The 23,451-nt window shown below is 40.8% G+C and overlaps 10 protein-coding genes across 10 annotated transcripts; 3 read left to right on the top strand and 7 right to left on the bottom strand.

The window, feature by feature from the left end:
* Window positions 1-48: 48 nt before the first annotated feature.
* Window positions 49-3,025, bottom strand: BEWA_016270 (60S ribosomal protein L24, putative). Its single transcript, XM_004832461.1, has 4 exons — window positions 2,894-3,025; window positions 670-801; window positions 276-538; window positions 49-240 (listed from the first exon to the last, which is right to left on the bottom strand). Exons 1-4 carry the CDS (start codon window positions 2,937-2,939, stop codon window positions 148-150), a joined length of 534 nt encoding a protein of 177 aa, XP_004832518.1. The 5' UTR covers window positions 2,940-3,025; the 3' UTR covers window positions 49-147.
* Window positions 3,026-3,119: 94 nt separating this feature from the next.
* BEWA_016280 (peptidylprolyl isomerase, putative) lies at window positions 3,120-4,829 on the top strand (the record flags this gene model as incomplete). The annotated part of the gene is made up of 3 exons (XM_004832462.1): window positions 3,120-4,337; window positions 4,371-4,639; window positions 4,673-4,829. 3 exons carry the CDS (start codon window positions 3,120-3,122, stop codon window positions 4,827-4,829), a joined length of 1,644 nt encoding a protein of 547 aa, XP_004832519.1.
* Window positions 4,830-5,156: 327 nt separating this feature from the next.
* Window positions 5,157-6,427, top strand: BEWA_016290 (hypothetical protein; the record flags this gene model as incomplete). Its single annotated transcript, XM_004832463.1, has 2 exons — window positions 5,157-5,206; window positions 5,263-6,427. 2 exons carry the CDS (start codon window positions 5,157-5,159, stop codon window positions 6,335-6,337), a joined length of 1,125 nt encoding a protein of 374 aa, XP_004832520.1. The 3' UTR covers window positions 6,338-6,427.
* A 448-nt stretch (window positions 6,428-6,875) lies between these two features.
* On the bottom strand, window positions 6,876-7,292 carry BEWA_016300 (hypothetical protein; the record flags this gene model as incomplete). Its single annotated transcript, XM_004832464.1, has 1 exon — window positions 6,876-7,292. One exon carries the CDS (start codon window positions 7,290-7,292, stop codon window positions 6,876-6,878), a length of 417 nt encoding a protein of 138 aa, XP_004832521.1.
* A 177-nt stretch (window positions 7,293-7,469) lies between these two features.
* BEWA_016310 (signal peptide containing protein) lies at window positions 7,470-8,603 on the bottom strand (the record flags this gene model as incomplete). Its single annotated transcript, XM_004832465.1, has 1 exon — window positions 7,470-8,603. The coding sequence occupies one exon, from the start codon at window positions 8,601-8,603 to the stop codon at window positions 7,470-7,472; it is 1,134 nt and encodes a 377-aa protein (XP_004832522.1).
* A 1,020-nt stretch (window positions 8,604-9,623) lies between these two features.
* Window positions 9,624-11,342, bottom strand: BEWA_016320 (hypothetical protein; the record flags this gene model as incomplete). Its single annotated transcript, XM_004832466.1, has 1 exon — window positions 9,624-11,342. The coding sequence occupies one exon, from the start codon at window positions 11,340-11,342 to the stop codon at window positions 9,624-9,626; it is 1,719 nt and encodes a 572-aa protein (XP_004832523.1).
* A 1,272-nt stretch (window positions 11,343-12,614) lies between these two features.
* On the bottom strand, window positions 12,615-17,171 carry BEWA_016330 (ABC transporter, ATP-binding protein domain containing protein; the record flags this gene model as incomplete). Its single annotated transcript, XM_004832467.1, has 1 exon — window positions 12,615-17,171. The coding sequence occupies one exon, from the start codon at window positions 17,169-17,171 to the stop codon at window positions 12,615-12,617; it is 4,557 nt and encodes a 1,518-aa protein (XP_004832524.1).
* Window positions 17,172-18,300: 1,129 nt separating this feature from the next.
* Window positions 18,301-19,653, top strand: BEWA_016340 (hypothetical protein). The gene has a single exon (XM_004832468.1). The coding sequence runs from the start codon at window positions 18,804-18,806 to the stop codon at window positions 19,353-19,355; it is 552 nt and encodes a 183-aa protein (XP_004832525.1). The 5' UTR covers window positions 18,301-18,803; the 3' UTR covers window positions 19,356-19,653.
* A 305-nt stretch (window positions 19,654-19,958) lies between these two features.
* Window positions 19,959-22,070, bottom strand: BEWA_016350 (hypothetical protein; the record flags this gene model as incomplete). Its single annotated transcript, XM_004832469.1, has 1 exon — window positions 19,959-22,070. The coding sequence occupies one exon, from the start codon at window positions 22,068-22,070 to the stop codon at window positions 19,959-19,961; it is 2,112 nt and encodes a 703-aa protein (XP_004832526.1).
* A 371-nt stretch (window positions 22,071-22,441) lies between these two features.
* Window positions 22,442-22,906, bottom strand: BEWA_016360 (hypothetical protein; the record flags this gene model as incomplete). Its single annotated transcript, XM_004832470.1, has 1 exon — window positions 22,442-22,906. One exon carries the CDS (start codon window positions 22,904-22,906, stop codon window positions 22,442-22,444), a length of 465 nt encoding a protein of 154 aa, XP_004832527.1.
* Between the last annotated feature and the right edge of the window lie 545 nt (window positions 22,907-23,451).

Below are 23,451 nucleotides of genomic sequence, written 5' to 3' on the forward strand. Positions count from 1 at the left end.
TATGGGTTTTGGTCCATGGAAAATACGTCTTTACATAAACTGAGTACATTAATGACTACAATTTTAAAGAGTCTGCGAGTCTGCACTGGATAAAACACTTCGCAGCTCCATCTTGACTCTTACACCATAGTGTACTCTGCATTAAAATCAGTCGATATCCATAGACTCCGTGACAGGAGCGGCCTTCTTTTTTCTGCGCAATTTCGTTTCCTCTGGGATTTTGATATGCTTCGTGCTCTTCTGCAGGTATATGTATGTGAGGAAATGTAATGTACCTCTGTGGCAGATGCAGTAGTTTCTTGCTCTTTCTCCTTGAGAAGATCTTGATGCACTTCCATCTCCTTCTCTGCAAGCGATAGTTTCTTTGATAGCAACTGCCTTCTTCTCTGTTTGTAAAGAAGCAACTTGCGCAAAGCTTCAACGCGTTCAGTCTTTTTAATAGCCTTGATGGCGTCGATGTACATTTCACGGTTGTAACGGACCGGAGTGTTCCTTCTCATTTCACTTTCAAAGTTTTCCTCAACCACAAGCTCTTTGCCTATATGGGAATATGTAAAGATGTAAAGCCATAGATAAATTGCAGATTATGTTCTGAAGGCTGGGGTCGTGGAGAATTAAAGTCAACCATTTCGCAGTTATTCATACACCAAGTGCATGCACAGAACAAACCTGCTAGTCTGCGATATGCCTTTGTCCATTTGAGTTTTCTTGGATTATGCTTAGCCTTAAAGTGTCTATGGCACTTGCTACGGCAGAACTTGAAGATTTTGGAGTCGTTACGAACAAATACAATTCCATGGCCTAAATATAAATGTGACAGTGTTTTGTGTAAGCTAGCGTAATATTTCGTATAAACAGGTTTCCTTTTGCCTGTGCATAAGTCTTAGCATTCCAGTACACCAACAAGAGAGGAGTTCAGAGGGGAGTCTAATGGGAGAGGGTAGGTTTAAGAGTATCTTAGAGGATGTTTTTTCCTATGGTATATTAAAGTAGCCTTGTTAACAACCTAATTATCTGTCTTGTGGCACTTTTGTCCGGGTTGAAGAAGAAGTTATATGCTTCAGCTCCAACACCTCCAGCTGCACCTGTCTCTCCGCATCCTTCAAGAACTTTTCGCAGTGTTGATTTTCCAGAAGGAAATTGTACCTTTTTAAGCTTATCAAGTTCGGTCTTTAGATATTTTCCCTGTAGTCTAGTACTTTCCTGATCAGATATAGAATATTCTTTCCAATCCTTGGCATCCTTTGTTTCTCTGTGAAAGTACTGGTATTTGATCCCACCTCGTGATCTCAGCTCAACCAAGAGAAGCCTTTTCTCTTCTGAAGGATGATCTCCATAATAATAGGCAGTAACACTGTCCAATTGTCCATCAGACGTTATTCCAGTAAGCGGAGTAGTTCCATGCATGACACTCTTAACTGTAAATAGACCACCAAAGAGAGAATGTTCAAACTCAGAATAACCACCCTCAACTGGACTGCTTCTCACGGTTATGTGTATACCAGTATTACTATCCGAATAGTTAGTAGCTGAAGTGGATAGGTCTAAAGTAATTTGAGGATGATATTCAGACAATTGGAGAAGATCCTTGATTTTACCATCAGTGTCCTCGTTAGGATTCGTAGGTTTCTTATCTTTGGAAACTTCACTCCATGTATTTCCATCACTAGTATTTCTTCTGAACCACTTCTCTTCATCTTGTTTATAATAAATTAGAAGGGGATTTGTATCACCGGACTTCCTCCGGTAAACAATAACATACTGGGCATCTTTAACAGGTGGAAGTCCAACTTGACCATTTTTATCATCTTTGAAAGTAGTTACCGAGATGGAGGATGAATAACCAATAGAGTGTCTATGACTATTATAACCTGAGGGACTGCTAGTTAATACGTTAATTTTCTGGGTATCACAACCTGGGCATTGATAACCATCACTCTTGTCTGAGATTAATACAATATGTGCCCTATTCCTTGTACAGTTTTGCTTATCAAGATCTTTTTGCAGACTATTTGAATCGTGATACTTTGTCCAATTATCATCATTACTCCGGATGTAGTACTCATTAATTCCCTCGCCAAGTTGAATTAGGAGAGGTTGGCTGTAATCGGTATCCAGAGTCCAGTAGTATACTGAAACACTGGTATGACTTGATAGATTAATTCCAGAAAGTGCACTCCCTTTATGTAAAATCTCTTTAATGCTGCCACCTTTTGGAGTATGAGTAAATTTCCTATAGATTCCCTCTGGGTCAGGATACCAGTCCTCCGTTAGATTAACTTGACCATCATCACTATTGTAGAAGTACCCATTCTCATCTTGTTGGACATTATCACCTCCTGGATACTTGGTAATGTCAATAGTAACATTGCCAGACATACTACATCTTCATTCACTAGTATACTACACTAGTCTCTCTCATAGTGTCTTAATACGCCATACTATCCTCCAATCATTCCTCCATAGTCTCTTCCACAGTAGTAATCCATTAATGTCTCAACTGGTGTGAGCAGAATGGGCAGTATGGATGAATGGCATATTCCTTCGGAAGTAAAAGTCCAGAGAAGAATCTATGTATACTCAACATGATACTCTTTACCATTTGCTCTTCTTCCCGGCAGCTCTCTGGAGACTCTGGTCGCTCTAGCGTCCTATATGGATACAAAGTGACCACTTTAAAGCCTCAAAACTGCCTTTTGTGCGCTAGAAACTGGTCAGGATCCGCTCGACTTGGTGACCTCCGCAGAGCGACGTTGGAAGGTCATCCGGTCATCATAATGCGATATTGTGGTCATTAGCCATACTTTTCTAGTATAAACCCATTAAATACAGGCAAATAACCCAGTTTATGCCAAAAAATCGGCGCTAACATCTAAATTAGCGTAAAACTAACCAGGATAAATGTTGCTGGAGCACAGCCAGCACTTGTCGATCTTCATCTCGGTTCAGGCCTTAAATCTCTTTGCTATCTGCCCATTGCTATTCAAACGACTGCGTTTGCGTAAACCCCGAAGAAATTAAAAGTGAGAAAATTCCTCGCTCGGGTCCCCAGCGCTCCGGGTGGCCTTCAGTCGTAATTTTTGGCCAAAAAATTGACCTGCGACTTTAGAGAGTAAAAAATGGGAGGAAACACCAGGGCTTTCATCGACGTTGGTGTGGGATCGAATCTCAGCGGTCGTGTCGTTTTCGAGTTCTTTGGCGACGTTTCTGAGCAGCTGATTGAAAACTTCAGGTCGCTCTGCAAAGGTGACGCTACGACTAGCATCAGAGGCAAAAGGTCGAAGATTGGCTACGAGGGATGCCACTTTTTCAGGGTCGTCAAGGGGGAGTACATCCAGTGCGGTGACTACGTCAACAACGACGGCTCTGGAGGAGATTCAATCCATGGAGGATTCATAAAAGACTACCCAAACTCCAAGCCTCACGCGCAGGCTGGCCTACTCACGATGGTTAACATGGAGAATGTCGTCGTTGGCACCGGGAATGAGTTTGCAGTGCCCACACCAAGGCCCAGAAGGAACCGCAGAAATGATGTTGAGGCCATGCTAAGTGACGGTAGAAACGATGAAAGGAGTAGCGCCAGGAAGGAGGATACAAAAGGCGCCGGAGATGAGAAGAAGAGGTATGCCTATGGGTCACAGTTTTGCGTGACTCTGGGCAAAGTTTTTGGATTCGATCGCAATTATGTAGTTATAGGAAGAGTCGTAGAGGGAATGGAATTTATCAGAGCCATTGAGCACGTCCCAGTAGACTCGAAATATCGTCCTCAGATTGAAACTGGAGTTTTAAAGTCGGGGCTAGTACAAGTTGCTCCAAGAAATGTTACCGATGTTAGTAAGCAAAGGGAGTTGGTGGATTCTCTCTTTTCCTCACTTGAGAAACAGGATGAGGAAACAGAGGAAGAGGATGTGGAAACCACGAGATGCATGTACTCGGGGCGACTCATTAAAAAGAGAGCTCCCAAGGATAGCAGCGCCAACACCATCGGAAAAAGGATGCTCGAAGACGCTCTCGCCGGAAAAAAGATTTTGCTCGCTCCCGAAGATGATGAAGAGGAAGATGTAAAGGAAGAGGTGCAGGAATCTCAAGATGCTGCAAGTGTAGACAGTGAGGAGGAAGACTCTGAACAAGAGGAGAATGAGGAAGAAGAGAAAGATGAAATTTCGGCAAGACTCAAGCTCCTGAGTGGAAAGCTAGGAGAGTGCACGAGGCTCAACAACCACCAGGTAGTGATTGAGCAAAGAGTAAACTTGGATCCGAAAAAGGAGGCCTTTTACTCCAAAGTCGGTCTGGAGGAAAAGGGTGCAGACGAACAGCTGATACCAAAGGACCTAAGTGTAAGTTTTTCCAGAGCCATTAAAAATTTACAGGTCACGGCAAGCGTTGTAGAAAGGCGCTATAACATGGAACAGTCTAAAAAGAAGAATGCAGAATTTGGATGGAATGTTTTTAATCAGGATGCCCTCTATAGAGCCCACAAGAAAAGACTGCGCGATACAAGTTTCAACTCTGCAGCCTATGAATACCAAAAGGCAACGCTCGGAGATGCATTTTATAAACCTACACTTGTGCAATTTGAGGCGAGTGAAGCCGCCAAGGACGCAGTTGTTCGAAATGTAGAAAAACAGTATAAAAAGAGGTGCGTTTATTCCGTGTTTAAATTATTCTCCAGGGACGCATTCAGCAGAAGGAGAATGTACGATGATGAAGCACAGGATATCTCGTACATTAATGAAAGAAATAGAGTGTATAATAAAAAACTAGAACGCTCGTTTGGAGCATATACACTTGAAATTAAACAAAACCTCGAACGTGGCACAGCGTTGTAATTTTTAAATGTTCACATTTATGTACTATAGGTTCACAATCGTCTTTTCCTGGACTATACTCAGTACTATTCATACTGTACTACTGAAGACTGTATTGATACTTGTTCATCTTGTTCTGCGGATACTTTCTCTGACTGTGAGCTAGTTGTGAGGGAGGATTAATGAATGGTTGTCTAGGGAGTGAGTAGGTAAGATACTAGTATACTCCCTTTGGTCGTATTGAGACTACTCATGGATCTCAGAGTTTTGAAAGGATTTTAAGATAAGGTAGAGAATGATGGAGGATGAGTGGTACGTTAACGTTAAACGTAAAATGTAGTGGAGAGAATGGATCATGTAGATGCGATAAGATTGGCAGTATTTCTGCCAGAAAAGAGGTCAGTCCTAGTAATGCAAGGGGTTTTGTTGCATATACCCATGAAATAAATGGCAGGGGTACATTCACTCTCAAGGGCCATTTGCAGAATGGTGACAAACTAAATGAGGAAGGAACAGGTATCTCAGGTGTTACCAAGGTATCAGTATATTACTGGGACAAAGATAGGGAGTGTAGGAAGCCTCTACTCATGGAAGTCTATGTCGGAGATGTGGATTTGAAAGGCATACCTATTTCTCTTGAGAATGATGGATATCCTGATAACAAGAAATGGACTATGATCCTTGGACAAGGCGGTGGCTATCAACTTTCTCCAGAGACGCTTCACAAGTACAAGTGCAAACTTTTCAGACCTGCAATCATAGATGTTTCTCAGACTGGAGTATCTTATGCCAACAAATACTGCGAGGGTAAAAAGTGTACAAATGGAAACTGCCCTGATGAAGTAATGGTTACTGATTACAAAGAAGTAAAATTAGAGAACTACAAAGCCAAAGCGCACACATATGGAAAGGATAATAAGACATTTACCATAACTGGCTTCAGAAATGGTCTCTCTCTTCAGGAGCTAACTCCTCCATTATGGAATGTTACAGAATTAGTTGTCTTCTTTGCCTCTTGTTCTAATTCTAATGATCCAGCTACCAGTAAACCTCTCCTAGTTTATGTCAGCAGTGACAGCGGAAAGGATCATAGGTGGTACAGTAGGACTGGCAAGGATAAGACTGCCTATGAATGGAAAGAAGAGGAAGATAGACTAGGAGGTAAGGATCCAAAAGCAGCTAGTAGTAATGGTACTCTTCAAAGTATTCTGGAGGAGATTAAGGAGAAACTACAACTTAGCTGCAAAGAAGAAAAGAAAGAGGTTGAGATACAGCAAGAACTACGTTCTGAAGAAAATACTGTAGAACCAGGACAAAAGGCTAAAGCTAAAGTACAGCCTCAACAACCACCTGTTCCTCCTCCAGTCCCTCCTCTTCCTCATGGAACTTCTGACTCTAATCCTCCTGAAATTATTAAGACTACAATCTCTGTAACTACCGGCTTTCTTGGTACTTCTGCCTTGGCTTGTTTTGCGGGATGGAAACTGTATAATCGCTATAACGGTGATCCATGGGTACGCCAAATATGATGGTCCACAGATCTTGTATGTTCTAAGAAACACCAAAAGTATGACCAGTACCAGTTTAAATGTGTAACCATATAGCACAGGTATACCGTTTTATGCCATGACTATTCTAGACATTCCATGAAAACTTGTACATATCTAGTGAGTCTCCATGATATGCTATAGATCTTCCTATGGAGTCTATACTGACTAGTTGGTCTTAATTTGTTGGTTCGTTTTTGTTTCATGTTAGTTGTTTCTGTTCTTGTTGGGTCATCGTCTATACTATAGTCTCCTGGAGATTCTCTAGACTGACTAATGCATGCTCTTTTTATTTTCTGTGTTGACGTCTTCCAGTTTTCTTCTGCATAGACTCCCTTACAGTTACCATATACTGCCTAGTAATATATTCCATACTAAGATGCCAAGAATTAAAGTTGCAGGCTCCATATTATTGCCTGCTGACAAGTTTGAGAATATACTGCATTGTGTGTTGAGTATTCGTGAGAAGTCATTATTGAGATGGATTTTAAGAAGGATGTGAAGAAGGATTAGGAGATGATCATTCAGATTTACTCATGTCAGTAAGCTTCTTGAAGAGATCGTCCCCTGTGAGATTCTTCCATCCTCCATCTACTCTTTCAAAGAATTTCCATTTCCTTAAGGACGCCTCTATAACCGCTACTTCAAGTAGTTCCTTGTCACCTTTCTTATAAACAAGACAAAAGAGACAAACATCCGAAGCATTTATAGGAGTCCATAGTTCCTTACCACCATCCTTTACTTTGATGGAGACATGACCTGGCTTTGGAAAGAAATGTTTAGTGGTAATGCCTACTAACTCTACCTGGAAAATAGTGCATTCTGTAGCATTAGTAGTTGAAGAAATATCAGCAAAGTTATATTTGGAAGGTACATGGATCCTTAAATTCTTAATCGTAGCATATTTGCCACCAGATGATATCCACTTTCCATCCATTTCTAAGTATACCTTGGCATAACAAAGTTTCTCCAGGTTTAACGTCCACATCGTAGACCCGGATTCTAACACCTTTCCAACAGAAACGCCCTTTTTTAGGGACAACAAGTTTTACTGCATTATCGACAAATCTGTAATCAAAGGATTCTTATAGTAGCGTATTAGGATTTGAAATGTCTATGGAAGCTTTCCGGATCCTTCTATCATCGTCTTTATCTTTGCAACAAACTCATCTTTATCGACCTCACTCCATACTCCATCAGCCTTTTCAAAGTATTTAGACTTTGTGCCACTATTATCGGAGGCTTTTAGAGAAAGAAGTTCTACATTATTCTTAGCATAGGATTCAGCTAATAGGCACCTTTCATCTCCTTCAGCTTCCCAGAGGGTGAATCCACCATCCATAACAGAGGATATGTGGAGCCAATCTTTTGGAGTATACTCTTTAAATGACATTCCAGATTGACTACATACATTTACATCGATCCCTTTATCAGGTTTGGCTAGGTCAAGAGTAGCAGGCATAGTAGGTCTATAGTTATCCTTTAGAATCCCAAGCCTATTTGCATGTCCGTCCTCACTGCCATTTTGCCATTGGTTTCCATCATAGTACTTGTGGACCTTTGTAACATTACCGTTACACTGGAAATCAACGACTGCGAGAGTAGGCTTTTCTTTGTCCATATATAGGACGGCCGAAAGACAAGGAGTTTGAGGGTCTTCCCAGACTACTTGATCATCGTATACAAGTTTGTTAGTAGTAACTCCATTCTTGGCTGTGAGTTGAAGAGTTACAACACCACCTTCTTCGCCTCCTTCAAGATCAAATAAGGATCCATCTATCTTGTCTAGGAATTTGCTTACAAGCTTTTTAGTATTTGACCTTATGACAGAAGCCTTCTTCTTGGGAGCAACGCGTTTTCCTTCATTACCAGCAAAGGAGTCATACTCGTCCTCATCTGGACTGGTAAGATCTAGAGTAACTCCATCCTGTTCAGCTGATTCTTCCGCTGCCACATCTTCTACCTTTCTACCATTACGTCTACGAGTTGAGGACGGTCTATGCTCTACTTCGTGGGCAGTTCCGTTGGACAGATCCCACACCTGTTTCTTTCCAGTCCATGCGGTAGATTTGTACGCGTCTACCTCATCTACAAGATTACTAGTCACAACTCCATCCTCTGCATAATCGTCTAGAACCTCAATAATAAATCTGCCGTCTGAAGTTTTTTGGGCATTGCAATGGCAGAATCCTAGTAGACAGGTTACCAGGAGAATGGAAAAGACATTCATCTTCCCTCTAACATCCATCCACTAGGGTACACCATGAGATGTTTGATGAAGATGTAGCCTCTTCCAATGCGCACAAGAGAGAAGATAAGTGAAGGGATGGAGAGGAAGAATGGATGAGTAAACAGACCCCATGGCGGCCAGGAAGAAGAGATTGTTACTAGGCCTGCAGCAACATTCCGAGATTATAAAACATTATACATGGCTTATAATAACAGTATGTTTTCTATGGAAGTCATTCTATTGACTATCTACCTCTACAGAGGATACTTCAGAACAGATCCTCCTCAGACACCACTTTTGAGGTCCTTTTTGCGCACATTTTTAGATTGAACTTCTCAAAGTCTGCCTTCTACACCTTATTCATCCCGGAATCACTCTTCCATCTCAACCTGAGGCCCATTCTTATTCCTCTTCCTCTTCTTCAACATGAAGAGGTGGATACTCGGCAAGTCTATCAGTCCTTGTCAGAAAGATTTGCCCTGTTACCATGACCCCTGATACGAGTGAGTACAGTGTCTTTGTCTGGAATAGTTCATGAGTCTTACCCGTTTGAAACTGTGGTTGCCAATTCACATCCTTTCCAAGTATTGTTACCATAATTGGAATAGTAATAGACAAACAGGGGAGTAATAGTTCATTCCAGTACTATAATGCATAGACCCTAGCTCAATAAGCACTGCCTTCTTGCATGAATGTCCAGATTAGTAGACATTTAGTCTTTCAAAGAGACTGCCAAAGGGAGGAAGGTCATCTTCAGAAGAATCTCTACCAGAGAAAGAATGTCGTGCTACTTAGACTACTATAAGATAACATGAAAGATAGTGTGAGATCTGCAGGGGTATAAACCCATCTAGGAGTTACATCCAAGGCATTTCATTGTTTGTATCCATTCAGACATTATTGAGACAAACGGGTACTTACTGAAATTCATAAATTTAAAACCTATGCCTTTGACATAGTTTAAACTTTTGGATACAACTGGACGGAATTTTGACAATCGGCTTCCTGAAAATTTCTCTAGGATTCTCAGCATTTGCATTACAGATATGATCTCTCTGAACAAACCCATCTCCTTTCCATCCACTTGAAACTATAGGAAACAAAGTTTGTCCCTATCTTCACATTAACAATTACCATTTGTGCATTGTCTCTGGAAAATATCTCAGTTGAGAGGCATCTTTCATCACTGCCCTTTGGTGCCCTCCAAACCTCCACGGAATTGTATAGTACCCTTTTGATCTCTTTATCTGGGAGTGGAACGTGCTTGGCTATGGATACTCCGTCTAGTATGAAATTGTACGTATTACTGAATCTGGAATCCACCATGCGGACGTCTATCATGGCTGGAGTGGTACGATAAGGATTCTTATCCTGGGGATCCCCTTCCGTCATTCTGGCAAGATTTTTCGTGAATTTATCCTCCTCGATACGTTCCCATCTCTCTACGTTGTATTCAAAGTAAAGCTCTCTGTTTATCCCGTCACTATCGACTATAACGAGGAAACAGAGATTGGTGAATTTGTCTGAATAAAAATGGGCAACTGTGCATCTTTGGCCATTTTTAGATTCCCAAATCTTTAACTCGTTGTGTACACTAGTCACTTTATATTTTGGGGAAAATATCACGGTATGAAATACCCTCTGGTCAATATACTCGATGACCTTGAAAATGTCCGAAGAAAGCGAGAGTGTGTCCATCATAATACCCTTGAAATCGGCAGAAAAGAGAACGTACAACTTTCCGTGAAACTCATCATCTTCCAAAACGTTCCATGTATCCTCAGTCTTCTCAAAGTAGGACGGAGTTATTACTGGGCAATCATTAATGTCTAAACGACACAATAAAGATGAATTGGTGGAATAAATCACAATTTTGACACATCTGCCGCGATAGTATTTCCACAAAAATTCGCCATCGTCAGAGACACCCTCAACGTAGGCTTCCTTTTTCATGGTATAGGTTTTACATGTGACCCCGTTGTAGGCATACTCGTAAAAGCCTGATATTCTGTAGTCTGGATCAGAAATATTGAACATGCAACGAGTTATCTGACACGGAGGTGACGAGGGTATATCCATTGCTGCTTCTAAATCAGTGTCTGAATCTTGGAGTGCCTCTTCATCGTCCTTTCCGGAGACAGCGCTTTCAGCATTTGTTACAACATGTTCGTGTGGATAGGAAACTGGAGTCTCAGGTTTAGGAGTTTCCAGAGACATTTCCGATTGTAGATCATCGTTATCATCTATAATAATAACGTCTGGGTCTTGTTCTGCTTGAGGTTCCTCTGCGGATTTGTTAGCGGCGGTACACTCGACAGCTTCCCGAGTTTCACGTTCATACTTTTCCTTCAGCGCACCGAGTTTATTCTTGTGAAGGGTCTCTCTAGTATTCTTCCACTGCTTTCCGTCCTTGTATCTGTATACAGTCCTGTCCCTATCGCGTTTATCTTTGGTATTTATGTCGGCCAATTTCGGATAGCCCTTGTCAAGATAGAGAATGGCCGAGGAACAAAAGGAACCCTTTTTTCCAGGCCATATTTCCTCTTCTCCGTACATAAGTTTGGTGGTTATGCCTTCGTTTTTTGCTGTGAGTTTTAGAATAGGGATATTCTCTTCAATGCCTTCCTCCACATAAAATATCCTCTGGTCAACTGAAGAAGCTTGTTCTGCAGATATGTTTGACTGAGAACCCAAAGGGCCAACACAACCACAAAGTTTGTATAAAAAGACTAGACACAAGAGACTGAGAATCATCATTTTCCTTACTAGGCCCTAATACTTGCAAAAGTGCATCTGTACAAACTCTGACCTTTTGGTCATGTAGATGGGGTGTTGAGGACCTTTTCTAGAAAGATGATCGAGTTTTACAGCTTAAACTTGGGCCTTTTATAGTTGCCTTTAGCATTCCAAAGTTGTAAGTCTGCAAATGCTTCGAGAAACGTGCCTCTGCAACGTCTTGCCCACCTTCTTGTAAAATACAAAATGTCCGTGCATGCACATTAAAATGGAGATTACATTAAATATTAACGGCTATAAACGAAAAATAAATGATTTTCAGATTTAAAACCGTGAGATAATATGGCATAATAGCTAAATGTCGCCATTTAAAAAGGAGTGTTCCCTTGAACAAACTGCAAGCTTCTCCCGAATCTCCCGTCCAGATTAAAGCTCTAGTGTCTAAAAGTGCACTTAAAAAGATCCCAATCTTGGAACTATTATACAAAAAGGATTACCGTTATGGTATACATGTTTTACATCAATATCCTATGCTACGGCAACTGCTGTCTTGATGGTTCTGAACTTTCCATTCCTCTATTACCTTCACAAATGCAAGCACATGCCCCTGGGTGATGGGAAATAGTCGCCTTATGAAAGTCCTAAAATCCTAACCTACTCTTAGTATTATCCAGAAAAGTTGATGAGAATAACGGATCAAACGGGAACCGATCGACAACCCCTATTGGTTTCAACTTGCAGGTTTTAAAACAGTCTATAGTATTGGAACTACCCATTCACATTTTAATTTTTCTGCAATTCGTACTTAGAGCCTCTTAACCCATTTACAATATCGTTAGCTTTATAAAACGAGTAGAACCACCAAGATTTGGAAAATCTCAAGTTGTTCCAACAAAAACTTCCAACACAAAGTGAGAATGGACCATTTCCAAACGATGTAAAAGATACCAGAATTGCAGCTTATTTCATTCCAAATGAAAGAGCATAAGAGAATTGAGAAGATCAAAGTTGAAGGCAAGAAATGAGAAGAACCTATCAGATTTTTATTTCTATTTTGCGCCGTATATCGTCCAACTTTCAGGGATAGAAACCATTTAAAAGTCCTTGGATGATGTGAAACGACGGAAGGTATGGTACAATCATCTATATCTCACGAATAGGTACTATAGCACTAGGATAGTCTTAACAAACCTCTACGTACAGAAATTGTGAATTCTAAAACAGTTAAAATAATAATGTCAACATGGCACAGTGAATTTAAAATGCGATTCTTTGAAATAAATATCTGCTGCATTAAATGTGTGTAGTGATGCAATCCTCTATAATCTTGGAAAGTGACTCACTATTAGAGATGTCTTGAGCTTTACACGTTCTAATGAGAGAACCTTTGTGAAAAACCCAAACTGATGTGCATAAGCGCAAAACATTTGTATTGTGGGCTGCGATAAATGTTGCACAGTGTTGGAAGTGGGTCTTGATTAAATCATATATTGGAACCTCTGCAGTATTGGATGTTCCAAGTTCATCCTCTGGAGGCTCGTCAACCAAGAGAACCTTGAAGAATTCTCTGTATAGTACTAGTCTTGCTACAGACAAAGTACGGAGTTGTGAATTTGAAAGCACCATGCCATGGTCAATATTGACATTATCCACAGAGGAGGCCTCGTGTGGCTTTAGAGTAGGCCCATAGTAGACCCTCTTGTAGTACCTTGGCATATCTTTGTGGTAATGGTCAGGTATAATGATAGTATCAAGGCCCTTACCACCTGGGAGGTTCTCGACAAACTTGAGCAAGCCACAGTTATCCAAGGCCATTTCAATATCAACATCTTCAAATAACATTCTAGGGTCAATAACTCTACGAACTGTCCATCCTCTGAATACGAAAGGTAGTTGAGGTAATACTCCAATAATCTGTCTAGTCACGTTCTTTGGCATATCATTCAAGTCACAGCCATCCAGGAGAACTGACCCGTCTCTATTCTCTGCCAGGTTCTGGAGCACTGACAATAGGGTAGACTTTCCCGCACCAGTTCTGCCAATGATACCGACAATATCAGAAGTATTAGCCGAACATGTAACATTCTTTAAAATAGGGAATTGCATTCCATCCTTGGAGGAGGTAATGTATACATTAACATTATCCAACTTTATCCTAGTCGTACCTGGAGTGGCATACTTGGAAACGTCAAGTATACTAACATGGTGCTTGAAAAAGAGCATCTTGAGGCTAGTACATCTAGCAGCTCTTCTCTCAGCATATTCATTACGTCGCCTCTTACGAATGGAGTCCTTAATATTTTCATCGGATATCTTGTCTCCTGCGCTTGACCCTGAATCAATCACTATGTCGGTTCTGTTAATATCCTTCTTCTTTACAAACTTGAGTGGAGTATTTTTGGGAATAAAATTCTCGAACCTTGTGATTGAAATAAACATTAGTTCCAGATAACTGTAGAGTTGTAAAGTATTTGCAAGGTAACTATTTAGACTTAAAAAGATGGAATATGCCATACCATAGTAGCCAACTTTTACATCCACGCCAAAATAATATGAGCGTACAAGAGGAAATACAAGAATAAATATGGCCAGTGGAGAAAACAAACATCTAAATGAAACAACGCTCCACACTATGGCCGAGTTTACAAAATAAAGACCTCTCAATGCGTAGTCTGTGTGTTCAATTAGCCCATGCATCAATTCCCACTCCTTCTTGAAACTACGATGGAGAGGTAGGCCAGAGATAGCTGCCTCGATCGTATCATTTATTTTATCAAACGCCTCTATACGCGTATACTGCAGGCTCTTACATGACTTTATATAATAGTATGCGAGGAACCTAAGAATGATAAAGCAAAGTAGAAGAGCCAATGGAATAGACCATGGTACCATAAACAATAACATGAGGAGATGAGCACCTGCTTCAATAAACAGTAGACAAACACCATGCATGCAGTAATTTAGCGAAACGTCAATTACGAGTGTATCCATATACAAGAAAGTATGGACACTGGTCAATGCCTTTTTGATGTTGAGAACCGCAGAACTGTTTGCAAATACTGAATTAATGCAGTACTCGTGTATCCTCCTAGAAATGTTGAATGAAGCCTTTGTCATAGCACATATACGCAATATAGCTCCAATTATCACCAAGATGGAAATAACAAGAATCCATCTTAGAGCCTTGACACAATACACTTCAAGTTCAGAAAATGAAATTGTAGTTCCATCTCCCTCTTTCTTGTACTCAACAACTGCATCCGACAGCTTTGACATTATTACAAACTGAACATTACCCAAGCTTGCGAATACAAATGTGAAAAAGAAGAACAAGAATATAGGCCAGCCTGCAGCGTGAAGGTAGACTTTGTATGGCTTAAAGTTTTTGTTCTTTCCACGTTTAAAATTTATCCTATTGTATAGATTCTGAACTGTAGGAGAATCAGAGTATCTAGACTCCGTTGATCTTCTTCGTCCATCACGAGTATAGTCATCCGAGCTGCACCTTCTAAGAATCTCAAATGACCCTGATTTAAGCTTCACTATGTCTTCAGAGGGCTTTGGAGGCTCAATATTACCAAATTCATTTTCTATAAAAGAGTGAAACCTGTTACTTTGCACAAGGGTTTTATTTCTCACTGTATACAAAGCAGCGTCAGGGTATGAATCTGGCGATTCAGATGATGTACAAGCATCCAACACACGCTTGGAAATTGTTATAATAGCAGATACATCCTCTTTCACCAATAATCCATCATGAACATTAAAGAGATTCCTAAAGATTGTCTTTGCAACAAAGGGATCCAAGCTAGTGAAACAGTCATCCAGTACTACCAAGAAGGAATATCCAGATTCATTCTCCCTATTAGTATTGCTAAAGATGAGGTAAGCATAAATGGCGCGAGCAAGTCCGACTCTGACTCTCTGACCTCCACTAAGAGAGTAGCCATGTTCAGAGATCTTACGCAAGTCACCCCCTTCCCAAGTGGATATGTCATGTTCAAGTTCAACTGCCTTTAGAACAGTGTTGTAGAGCTTCTCATCAAATCTGTGACCAAAGGTAATGTTAGACCTGATGGTACCCTTTTGTAGCCACACCTTTTGAGAAGCATAGAATATCGGCATGTTGGTAGAGAGAGGCAATACAGCCATTGAGCCCTTTACCAGAGTCATGTCACCAAGAATAGCCTTGACAAAGTTGGTCTTTCCAGAACCTTGAGCACCAGTAATAATGGCAAGGTCACCAGTGTTGAGGACAAAGTCAAGGTTCCTCAGACAGGTAGTACCGGTATTGTCTAGGAGATCCTTCCTACTATTGACCCATGCAAAGGAGGCCTTCTCGAACAACACCATAAGACCCTTTGGTAACGTCTTATCCTTGCCAGGATTAACCTCTGGTAGAACAGTCTTCCCAGTAAACTTGTTATCAGGAATGTAAAAGTTTGGAGAACAAGTTCTGAAGAAACGTTCCACTCGTACGAATCCAATTACTGTATAAATCAAAAGTTCCAATTTAAAAGACAATACGTAGAGCGGACCTATGATCTTCATCAAAACAAAGATAGAGGCGATCAGTCCTGGTGGATCAATGCTCTCAACGTTGGTGGCGTCCTTAACTTGTCCGACAAAATCGTTTACGAGAATAATGATATTGATGCACATGATTGATGTCATTATAACATTGTTTACCAAGGAGAAAAGGAAGCGAATTCTCACCAACACTAGTTCATCATTTCTAGCCTCTGTGATGGCATCATGAGCAACATCGTCTAGTGCCATCCTCTCAATCAAGGGTAGGTTTGGAATTACCTCATTAAGTTTGGTAATTCTATTGTCTCTTAACCCAAACAGGTACTTGAAATTGAGGCCATTTACTATCTGTATGAGAAACATACATGCCACAAGTGACATGGATACTATTAGAATAGTAGACGCTTTTACCTTGAACAGAGTACTCATTATGATTATACCATACGTAAAAGCTGTCATGAAATCTACAAATCCTGTCAAGAACATTACAGAAAACGGAACAAAGTGTGAATCATTAAACGTTAAAGAATACATTTTAGGGGTAACCTCATTGTTTTTATAGCGTCTAGCAGGGCACAGCAATGGGTCACTGGAGCATTTGTCTTCTCCAGAGCAGCTGTGAATTGCACTCTTGCAAGAGTCAGGATTGTTAGAGAGATGCCCAAACTGACTCCTCCTGTAACAAAGTCCATGCTGAAACAGTGAAATACGGACAGAAGTATCAATAGCAAATGAAAGCCTGTTCACGTAGTAGTTGATGTGATCCATGGTGATTTCCTTGAACAACTCCATGAGAATGATGGATATGGCTAGCCAAAATAAGGCCGCAAATTTTAAGTTTTTATTACTCAATAAACCTAGTAATTTGTGCAGGAACACTGCCACAGTCATACTAATAGCATTCATAATCACAATTCCTATTAGAATGGTGAGTAGCCTCTTCCAAAAGGTCAAAATTAGAGCCCGTAACAGAATGCATCTTACAGGTTTCTTGGCTCTCTTCTTTTCCTCTTCACTTAGAGACTCAAAAGTCTCAATACTGGCTATCCCATCACTAATGTGCTTGGAAAATATAGGATACCATATTACCGCCTGGTCAGGTAAGGGAAAGGGATGAATCATGTAGGGATCAAAGTACTCCTTGGCAGTTGCCTTAACCCATCTATGCACCCAAAGAAAAAAGACAAAGTTGAAGATTCCTCTGTCATCAAAGTATCGAAACTTCTTTCCATCTGGTGCAACCGCCTTCTTTCTGACCAGCTCCACCTCACTTTCCCAAAAGTGGTATTTATTCTCCAGAGTAACACGTTCTTCCTCCATTGTGATTGGTTAGATTCCATAAAGATAGATTGCAATTTTAGGGTGCTGTCAGGCAAGCGTGTGTCTCAGGAGTTTATAATAGGGGTGTCTCTCCTTCTTCCTTCAAGGGGCTAAAACATGAACTCTGATGTAAACAACTCTAACATTTAAAACAAAACTATTACGGATATACTGGAAGATAGTATCGAGGCTTGGGTGATTTGTCACTATCCCTACATGCGCATCATTCCCATAGGTATCTCCAGAAACAAAGTAGACTCAAAACCTTTGCAGTACTATTTGAGATTCTCAATTACATTGTGGGAATGTGCAAAGATTGTGGTGAATATAGCCCTGTGTCTAAGTATTGAGAATGCAATGTTTTGTCAAAGAGTTGCTACTTTCTCAGTCTTCAGTGCTCACAAATAGCACGTCCATGGAGTAGTTGAAAGACATAACTCATCTGTCTAGTATTATTAACGTTTTAATGTCCATAGGCTTCTCCAATAGTAATACAGCTGCTATGTATCCCCTAGGAAGAATCTCCTTTACCATAAACCCTCAAGGTTGCTTTAGCATACCATGGATTCCTTGATGTGTAATCGCTATTTCTCTACCACTATGCTATAGTCCATGCTCCTCTGGATGACTCTGGTCCTTCAGTGCCCTTTCTTGATGTGCCATAGGTCAATACCTTTGTTACTCTCCAGTTGGATGCAGGAAAAGGAGTATCTCCATATGCCTTGAGATGCCAAGAAGAAGATCGTGGCTAGTACTTCCACAGGGACGTCCTAATACTCCTTAAATGTCTTCCAGTGACACTTTTATACGCAAAGTTTGTAAACCTCTGTCTCTAGGGCTATCAGGTCCTTTTTCTGGCCGTAGCCCAAAATGTGTAAGGTCTTCTCTGTCTAATTCCTCATTTCACACATCCTATAAATATTTTCATCCATTAATAGTAGTGACTGAATGTTATGAACAGAAAAGTGGCGGGTATGAAGAGAAAATTCCTCTGGTTGAGAAAATAATGGACATTAGTGGTGATAATTATCCCGACTTACGACATCACCTGGCAAAAGAGACCAGACTGCAAGAATAAATGAATTCTACTTTTAATACTTACTACAGACTAACTAATCGGTGAAATAATGTATGTACTAGGATATTAACTTTGTAACGGCTCTATTACGTGTTAAAGCTCTGCTCTTTGGCATGTTATTTATTCTTCTATACCTTTTAGAGAATATTTACGGTGATTTGCCCCTTTGCTTTCATGAATATATTGTTTCTCCAGGTGGTTCCTTATCATTCTTCTTCCTCCTTTCTTCCATCTTTTGGTCAAACTCTTCAACGGTTATGGTTCTCCACCCAGAATCGTCTTTGATGAACCTATCATATGCGACAAAGTCACTCCTTCCACAAACAGCAATGGTGAGAAGTGGTGGAAACTTCTCATGTGCCAAACAACTGACATATCCACACCTTTCATGTAGTTTTGCTGTCCATATAACAGTGGAGCCGTCCACAACCTTGGTGAATGTCCCATCTATTGTCCTCTTGTAGGTTCCATAGAGAGGAGAGTATTTCTTCTGCTTATAACCATTATCAACATCATCAACAAGTTTTATAAAGTGGTTCTTTGACTTCTGTGCAATGTCAAGAGTAAACTCGTCGACCACTGGGAGGGGTGTCTTGGTCAGTAAAACTTTCCTAAAATATTCAAGTTCCCTCATGGCATCTTCAAAGGGCAGAATATCAGTAGTATTAGACTCGGATTCTGTTCCAGTTGCTCTATCACTTGGATTCTCCAAAGGGTCATCAGAGAACTTCAGTTCAATCTTGGAATCTTCTAATCGTCCCACAGGTTCTGATCCATCATTAGGTTCTTCAAATGCCAAAGGAGTAGAAGCTTCTGGTGAATGTTCTGGTTCAGTAGACTTTGGATCTTCTACCTTATCAACTGCCAATTCTTTCCTATTAGATTCTTCAGGGGTAGATACTTCTACAGACTCTGCAGGTTCCTCCAGAGAAACTCTTTGTTCAGTAACCTTAGTCTCTTGCTCGTCCTCCCTATGCTCTTCAGAAGGTGCAGAAAACTCCTTCATGGAGCGAAGCCTATCTTCGAAGTATCTCTTGTCCACAGTCTTCCACACACTACCATTCTTTTCAAAACAAAAGGTCTCATCTCCGGCACCCCTTGTATAGACACTGAGAAGAGAAGAGTATCCTTCCCTGGAGAATAAGTAGGTACCAACAGACCTTACACCCTTACTAGTCCATACATCAGATCCTCCATCTATGATGGCTACTAGAGAATATCCGTCCTTGGGAACAAATGCTCTATGACCAACTCCATGAATCAAATCATCAGCCAGAGAGAATAAGGAAGAGTCTGGAGAAGAGAGATCAAGAGTGACGGTCTCTTCACATGTCACAAATCTGCCTACATTGATGCAGAATAAAACAAACACATGTATCATTTTATATCATGGCTAATGTGTGTTTAAAATCAGGGGAAAACAAAAGTCTCTACAATCTGAATGCATGGGGTGATGAGGAAGTGTTTTGGCCTATTATTTTCTTTCCGGATCATAATTACTGTACTTATTTGCCTAAACATCTTGGTAATTGGAGTAAAAAGTGAGTAATCCCAGAAGACCAGATTTGGAAGGACAAGAGGCTGACATTTTGATGTAGTAAAGCACTCGTGGATTAGCAACATTGATCCGTTATTCCTACCAAACTCATCTTTTGTGGATGCTAAACGAGAAGAGAATTATGAATTGTTGAGGAATGAATGTCCACTGCTTATTCCCTTTTGAGAAGATGGTAGCTAAACCTCTTGGCCTTCTCCATCAACTTTACTGTTATGCTTTTTGATGGATTTCTACGAAAGGTTATGCTCTCGTGAGTTATAATGCACGCAAACAAAAGTCCAAAAAAGACTCCCGCAAATATGGATCCCGCGTTGTGACCCGAAGAATGCTTAGGGGTTTTGGAAGTTGGTGGGACTGTAGTGGGTCCATTCTTGACAAGTGTAGTCTCGTTACGATGTTCTTCTTTTGGCAGCTCCTCCTCTTTTGGATCTGGTTCGGGTATATGCTGCGGAGGCTCTTGTTTCGATGGCTCTTCTTCCGCAGGTTCGAGTGGAAGTTCTCTTGGTGGAGCTGGTTGTTCTTTTGGTGAAGGTGAAAAGTGTAGATCCCTGAGTTCTTCAAGTTTCTCCTGAAGGGGTTTTCCATCGAGTTGTTTATCGTCTTCCATAGAACAATCTGTCCATCTATCTGCACCCTTCTCATCTCTGCAAAAGTACTTGAATGTGGTACCGCCACTTAATCTCAGTTCAACAAGGAGAAGCTTTTCAAAGTCTAAAGTATCTTGTCCAAGATAAAACATGGTGACTTTTCTCAGGACATCTTCAGATTCTATCCCTTCCAACGGTTTTACTCCATGTATAACATCCTTGACTATAAATAGACCGCCATATCTTTTGTGAGAAAAGCTGTAGAATCCAGTTTCCATGCCTTCCACCAAAACTTTTTCACTAGTAACGCAGATGATCTGGCCATCTGTTTTGTAGGTACTTTTAGTCATCCCAGAAAAGTCTGCTTTTATGGTAACTTTTGGAGAGTAAACTTCCTTGAGGATATCCAGGATTCTAGGTTCGTCAGAGGGGTCCTTTGGTATATTTTGAGACACTGATGTCCATGAACTCGATTTGGTCTTTACTCGTGCATACCAGGCGGATGTATCGGGAAGGTGTATCAATAGCGGTACTCCATCATCTCCCTTGGGATAGTGAAAAATATATACCAGAGCCACACCGTATTGAGAGCGAATTCCACCCTGATTTATGGCTCCTGCGCTGAATTGGTAAATGTATCCGGTCTCTACGGACTGTATGGTTTGAGAATAGTGTTCACGGGAACTATGCGTTGCATTGATGCTGACATTACACCCTGTCGTAAAACATTTGTAACTGCATGTGGTATTCTTTGTAATGTCAATTTGATGGGTCATGGTATCCGCATAGTTTAGAGTATCAAGTTCCTCCTTGAGATTCTGAGTCGCTATCCGCTTGTCAAGTTTCCATATTTTGCCGTCTAAAGTGGTACCAAGTCTATAGTATTTGCATGTTCCACTCTTTGGAACAAGTTCGAGAAGCAGAGGTCTTGAATTTGGGTGGTTACTGACCCAGTAGTAGAGAGAGGCACTGGAACACTGGAAGGTGTATATATTTGGATCATCGAATTGGACACTTTCTCCCTTGTATATGGTTGATAAAGGCCTAAATGTAGAATTATTTTGGAGGGAATGTTTGTACTGTTGGTAGGAATTTTGGTAGATAAGTGATGATACGCAAATAATCACATCATCATTGACCCCTGGGGGTGAATTACTTCCATCGACGTAGTAGGTGGATTGATCTTCAGTCTCGTCAAGATTCAGAATAATGACTTCTTTTAGAGTCTTACTGATGATTTCAAGCGCTGCTACCAGTCCATCTCCGTTATTCTTTATGGAAGTCTCCCTTGTCCAGTTTTTTGGAGTGGAAAAATAGTCGCTTCTTTTATAATACTCGGTGGTAGAAACAAGTGATCTTAGCCCAAGCATTAATGGTATCTTATTTCCGCAATCATAGGACAAGTAGTATACATAAACTCCCTTACCGTAATACGTTTGGATGCCGGGTAGTTTCTGGGCATTTGCGGTATACTTTATGCCATAGAATGCTCCAGTATGCCCGTAAAAGGAGTGAGTGTATACCTTGTAACCCTTTGAAGGATTATCTTCCTCCATGGTAATCCTTATTGAGTGACCACAAGAGTCACTGTATGCACCGTTTGCCTTTGTTTCACTGATGTCTACATTGACATGTGAAGCTTCCCAGCCGCCGCTGTTGTTACAACTTAGCGCCATTTTCACATATATACCACCTATTCACTCTGATAAAACAAATGATGAATTTTATGGAATGCTTTCAAACTCACAAGCGTTAATTTCCGGAAATTGTCTCTATACCCATGGGGGATTTTACATGCACGCCACTCCGATTTGGACGATGCCAAACTACCCTAAGATTCCTGCGGGATTTGCACAATGTGTATCATCTTTTGGGTACGAAAGACCCATCCAATGTAGTGAACATAAAATTCAGAGCCAAGACATTTCATTCGCCATTAACTTACCATATATTGTGTATAGCAAAATTTAGAGTCTCCACAGAGTGAGTTGGAGATAAAACTGCATTTAAAGACACCAAAGGTGTGTGTTTAAAAATGTCTAGTGTGTCATTCCTGCGGATCTACATAAGCCTTTAGTGCCCATTTCGCTCTCTCAGATTCGCGTTCATCTATTTCAATCCATCTACCGTTCAAGTAAATGTAGTTGACGGAGCTTAATGAGTCACCTGTTTCCTTTAGTGTGGCCTTTACGAGGAAGCAGGAATTGCCCCTCAGGTAGGCTCTCACGAGAATAGCTCTCCACTGGGATTCTTTTCCTGAATCTTCAGACTCTGGAGATCTCCAAAGGATCGTGCCATTGTGAGTGATTTTATCGGCACGACACCCTAGTCTTGGAATAAAGAATCGGGTTTTAAGTCCACCAATGACAGTGTCAAAGACCTTGATTCTTCCATGGTCGGAGCAAGTGAGGTCCAGAGTACAGTGGAATTTAACTACATCAGGTCTAGGGATGCTCTTGAAGGCACCAGGGTAGTTTCCTATGAGTCTCCATCCATGATTTGTTCTCAACATCGTCTCGGTTTTATTCGCAGAGGGACTGTTTTTTAAAATGTAGACCAGGATTGGCATAGTGTCCCTCAGATGAACAGTGGCATACACCAAACTCTCTCCTTCCCGTGAATTCCATATGACACGCCTACCGTTCATCAACCTTGTCATCTTGGTCCCACTCCAAGGAATAATCAGTCTCGTGATTATATCGTCAAAATGGTAGTCGTAAAGGTTGTAAAAGGTTGGATTATACTTTGAGACATTAATAACTGTGTCACTCTGAAATGTTGGAAAGAAGAGAGGTGTTATCATCCTTTTCATGGCACATATAGTACATGGACCTTTATCAGGAGCCATAAAATTTGGGGGATAATATGTAAAATTATCCCTAGGTTCCACATAAATTTGTTCCATGGGCCCATCTCCCAAATACGGCTGAGCGTTAAATAAATCTCTGGAGTCTGTGTAATCCATCTTCCCAAAGAGCTCCCTTTCTCTACTCATAGACATTATGTTAGCATCATGGGCTGTGTATCTGTTGCCTCTGAGTGCACCTACAACATCCG

This window comes from Theileria equi (assembly GCF_000342415.1).
Source record: "Theileria equi strain WA chromosome 4 map unlocalized gcontig_1105316255033, whole genome shotgun sequence".
Classification (NCBI taxonomy): Eukaryota; Apicomplexa; class Aconoidasida; order Piroplasmida; family Theileriidae; genus Theileria; species Theileria equi.